Source organism: Glandiceps talaboti, chromosome 22 (genome assembly GCF_964340395.1).
Source record: "Glandiceps talaboti chromosome 22, keGlaTala1.1, whole genome shotgun sequence".
NCBI classification, from domain to species: Eukaryota; Metazoa; Hemichordata; class Enteropneusta; family Spengelidae; genus Glandiceps; species Glandiceps talaboti.
In genome coordinates this window covers 11,232,822-11,237,821 of record NC_135570.1, presented here as the reverse complement: position 1 = coordinate 11,237,821, position 5,000 = coordinate 11,232,822, and the positions used below count along the sequence as shown (strand labels likewise).

The window sequence follows — 5,000 nt, the reverse complement described above, 5'->3', positions numbered from 1 at the left end:
TGACAACACATTCCATGTAGTGTTGGGAGCTATGTCTTTGAACACAGAAGACTTGTTAGGTAATATGTTGATCCAGATGTAATGACTGTGTGTATTTATTTTGTCTGACAGCTTGATTTAGATTCTATATGGAAGTTCATCTTTGGTGTGGCAGCCAGTCAACCAGGTGGACGATACCAAGCAACACATAATAATCTATGTACAGATAGTGCACTGGTCATTCTAACAATGATTAGAAGTATGTTAAATCAGGTAAGAAGACTGCTGTCTAATTACTTTGCAGTTTTATTCTGTACTGTTCTGTTTTGATTTGTTTTGTTTAAACTTGCACTGGCAGGGATATTATTTTTTAATCTGGAAACCAACAATATATTGGCTGAAAATTGTTAAAATTCCAATAATTAGAATTTTATTAGGGGTCATTGTATCTGTATGTAGTACAGCAACAGGTTGAAGTCATGATTGCATTGGGGCATGATTTTTGGGTGCGGACCCCAAATTGACTTGATTGGATTTATTTTACCATATTGTACATGTATGTAGGGCTATGTGAATATATTTACTCACAGGTGATTTAATACTGTTCTTGGTGTACGATATTACAAGTAAGTCTTCATATCTAATAAAAGAGTTTCAAAAAAATCATCTAGTTACAGCTAATGCAGCTTTTGTATCTTCACTCTGTTTATTTACTTGGTTGCCAACTTTCATATTTGACGATGTCTTTATTGATATTTCAGAATTGGCAGACGGAGGATGATGGTTGTTGGTTACGAGAGTACCCAGTGACTTTGATACAATTCTTATTGTTCCTGTACCATAATACTGCAGACTTTATACCCATCTGTATGAGTAGTGATTTTCTGTGTGCCCTGGCTGCTACATTGTTTCCAATGAGGCCGTGCTCTGACCAGGTATGTGATACATTGTATAATTGTTCCCACATGAAAATCAGAATTGGTTCGAAATCAGTTCAAAGTCTATATCTTGTCCTCACATTCTCCAAAAAAAATGGTTGGGCTTGAACTGTTTTGAAGTACAACTGCCGACATCGAAGCATTGACGAACGGAACCGTTCTTCAATACTTCGATGTCGGCAGCTGTAAATTGGTTTGAATCCAATTCATTTTGAGACAATTACAACTGAATTCGAACCAGTTCAGATTTTCATGCAATTCAAGTCCATGATGTGTGGCTGGACACTTGAATCGTGACCTTGAGGTCAATTTGTTCTGTCAAATTTAATACCAACCATATCTTCATTACGTCCTGAGTATTTTTGTACGCTGACATCATTTATTTGACAAATAGTGGGACACTTCTCATGCAATTCACCCAAAACGAACTTGGCAGTTATCGCTATCACAATTATTTTGGTTAATTTTAAATGGAGGGATCTCTCATGTTGAAGTCAGCCTTGTTTATCCCAGAGGCTCTCAGTCTTTGAATGAGAACTAACTGCTGAGCTGTTTACGATGAACTATAATCCATGTTGAATGAAGTGTCGTCATAGCACTGACTCAATACATTGAGATGCACGTTACAGCAGTGACCGACAGTACTTTTGAAAATGTCATCATAGGAATGATCCACAGTACTCTATGACTTAACATCAGCATTTTAAAGTAAACTGATTCAAAAATCTGGTGTATGGGAACAGTAAATCAATACACACCCATCGCTCAGTTTTCTCATGTTGACAGAACCTGGTTTGAATTTAATTTAACTAATGAATCGTTTTTGAACTGATTCACATGTGGACAGGGCTGTAGATTAAATTCCACTCAATAGTAATGCTTATACTATTCACATTTATTTCAAAAGTTTTTTTGTACACACTATTTCATAATCGTATGGAGTTTGATAGTTCATTATGGACTGAATTTTTTTATTTTAAAATATGTAACACAGTATTTTTGGAAAGGGATCAGGGTTTCATACACAGAATATTATACCATGCACGAGCCAGGTTCAATAAAAAAATATGGAATATATACTCTGGCCGTTCTACATCATGACAGCGTACGTCTATGTCACAACAACATGTATCTACATCACTGGTTCTGCTCTGTTCGAAATATAAGTCAAAATGTATTGTCATCACTTTCCCTTATTTTTCTTTGATATTACTGGTGCTGGTATAATTATGTTATTCTCCAATATTTTTCTTGGAAAATACTTGTGAACTAAGGGTTATCGAAGGCCCCTTAGGTCACTCGTATTTTCCTTGGCTGAACAAAGACATGTATTGGGGAATCATATCTAATTATGTAGTGAAATAGTAAAAAATACAGTGCATAGTACAAAAATATATAACAAGTATGCTTTTTTCACATTTTTCATAGAAGAATTTTTTTTTTAAATCTTACAATTGTATGTCTAACTGAGTCTTTATATATCAAACTCCATACAAAAGTAAACATTTTTTCGTGATATTGAGCTTACTGACTGAAATTCAATTTTTGCATGGCTGGTCGAGCACTGTCTTTTCACCAATTTTATTCAAACTAGATGAAAAAATATATTTGCTTGATATTCATAAAATATGATATCACTTTAATTTGCTGGCTGTTTTTATTTTCTCATTTTTTTCAAAGGGCAGCAATATTCTAGAAGAATTTGTGGTGGTATGTGCCAACTATCAGCATTATTTATGATTTGTTTCAGTTTGTTTGTGTTTGCAAAGCATTTGTTTTCACAGCTTTTTTTGAAATATGCACTGTGAGGGATTGTCTCAAGTTGTTACATATAGAAATATCAATGTCTGTATTATCATATACTCAGTGTCACTTTCATATTGCCGCCATTGTAATTCAGTGGGGACAGCGCCCTCACATTCGTGCGCTAATCGTGTGCTATGCCATATCGTATCCAGGCACACTTTGCCCAAAGAAGGTCAGTTGCGGGAGTTGTTGAGCCATTATTTTCTCCAAAAATAAGCAAGATAGTGATCGTTCATGTATGTGATACAACCATAACAGAAATGATATGGTTTTGTGAACCTCTGTATTACAACTAGACCCTCTCAAAGTCGGGCCAAAACAGCAAATTTCAGTAGTTGGTGGTAACAATAGAATTCTGTTCTAGAGAAATCCATTTGAATAAACAATAGAGAGTATTGTAGCATGTATAGCACTAGACTAGATATGGTTAAATGTCTTGATGTGTTAAACAATCCTGGCTGCAGTGTTTTGAACACAGTATGAAAAAGCAAGTTTTGATGAAATGATGGCATGGATCAGTCCAATTGACAAGTCCAAAAATGATTCATCAATATATTAACCCTTGCTTGTAGGATGATGACAGGACAAACACTAATGAAAGCAGATACAAAGTAGCCAACAATAATGTCGTAGTTGAAGCAACACTAGTGCTATACTGCAAAAACACACACACACACAAAACCCAACAAGTAAACTTTCTATCACAACATGAGGCAATCCTTTGCATCACCAGAGTATAATGTAAAGTTCACACTTCGTTCATAATGTAAAATTTAGACTTTGGTATCAATTTCATCAGTTGACATATCAGTTCTAAAGTGACATGCCATATTGATAAATATTTCAAAGCTAAGGTGTTAATGTCATTTGTCTAATTCATGGTGACATCTGTGTCTCGCTATAAAGGTGAAAATAAATTGTGTGTTTCCAATAACATGGCCTTCAGAAAGTAGGGTAGATAAGTCAAAATTTTATATTATTTGTATCTTTTTAATTGTTTTTATTTTTGAAAAGTATTACCTCAACCCCAAAACAAAGAAAATGTTGGTCAGAATACCACATCTGTGATAATTTGATGAAAGATGTACAGACATAACTGGGGAAAGAAAACATACGTACATGATGGTCAAGAAGACAAAGAATTTCTTGTCTTTTTGTTTTAAATTTTTTTTAAATGTTTGTTTTTAAACTTAAGCTAGGATTGGTTGGGTTATTAGAAACACACATTTTTTTTATTTTTGCCTAATCCGTGAGATTTGTGGTGATATGTGTGTCTAGCTAATCCATCAGAGGTCTGTGATGATACTTGTGTTAAGTTCACTGTTGGGAGTGATGTTTTGGGTTGTTAGCATTTTGGTACTATAGTAATAGCAAAAAGTCTTACCAACTTCTCAGAGCCATTGGGATTTTCCGGAAGTGACCTACTCACACACCAAGTAGGGTATATGGCTAGTTGACCAGGTCAGTTGCCAGTGGATGCAAGGTTTGGTATACCCCTGGTGTGATATGGCTAGTTGACCAGGTCAGTTGCCAGTGGATGCACAGTTTGGTATACCCCTGGTGTGATATGGCTTGTTGACTGGGTCAGTTGCTAGTGGATGCACAGTTTGGTATACCCCTGGTGTTGTATGGCATGTTGACTGAGTCAGTTGCCAGTGGACACACGGTTTGATATATGTCAGGTGTAATTACACCCTTACCAAGGTTGCACACCTATTTATGAGACTTTGTGTCTTAAGAGACCCATTCAGTTTGAGAGTTATGGAAATAGACTGATACTTCACTTTCACTTTAACTAATCCCATCATGCACTGTGACATATACAGTTGGTGACATCGGTCATCTCCGCAAGTGTTCAGATATATTAATTTTGTAACTTTTTCTGAGTTCGTATTTACATAAAAGTCATATTAATCATGTAATGTTTAATAAATTCCTTTAGTAGTATATGTAAATGTATCATGGTTGATATTTACAATATTACTACTCTTGCAATCGATGTCTTGATTTATTAAGACAGACACAACTATTGTTCTTCGGCGTGGTAGATTACACAAGTGGATGGTAGTAGTTCCTCTGTTGTGTGAATCTAATCACCCTGTAATCAACGTGGTGTAAACATTGTCAATCCCCGAAAATGTACACTGCAAGATAATATATGTTATCAGAAATGCTACCCTACTATGTGTACAAAATCAAACCAACGTCCACATTTGTTACATTTTTGTGATTTCTGATGATGTCCTAGGAAAGATTAGTTGTTGAACAAAGTTAGTT

At 35.3% G+C, this 5,000-nt stretch overlaps 1 protein-coding gene across 1 annotated transcript in view; it reads left to right on the top strand.

The window, feature by feature from the left end:
* The window catches only part of LOC144452534 (WD repeat and FYVE domain-containing protein 3-like), a 69,052-nt gene that overhangs the window by 28,097 nt on the left and 35,955 nt on the right, over positions 1-5,000 (top strand). Inside the window, exons 34-35 of the mRNA XM_078143634.1 lie at positions 112-252; positions 741-914. Coding sequence (XP_077999760.1) covers positions 112-252; positions 741-914 — 315 coding nt within the window. The remainder of the gene's footprint in view (positions 1-111; positions 253-740; positions 915-5,000) is intronic.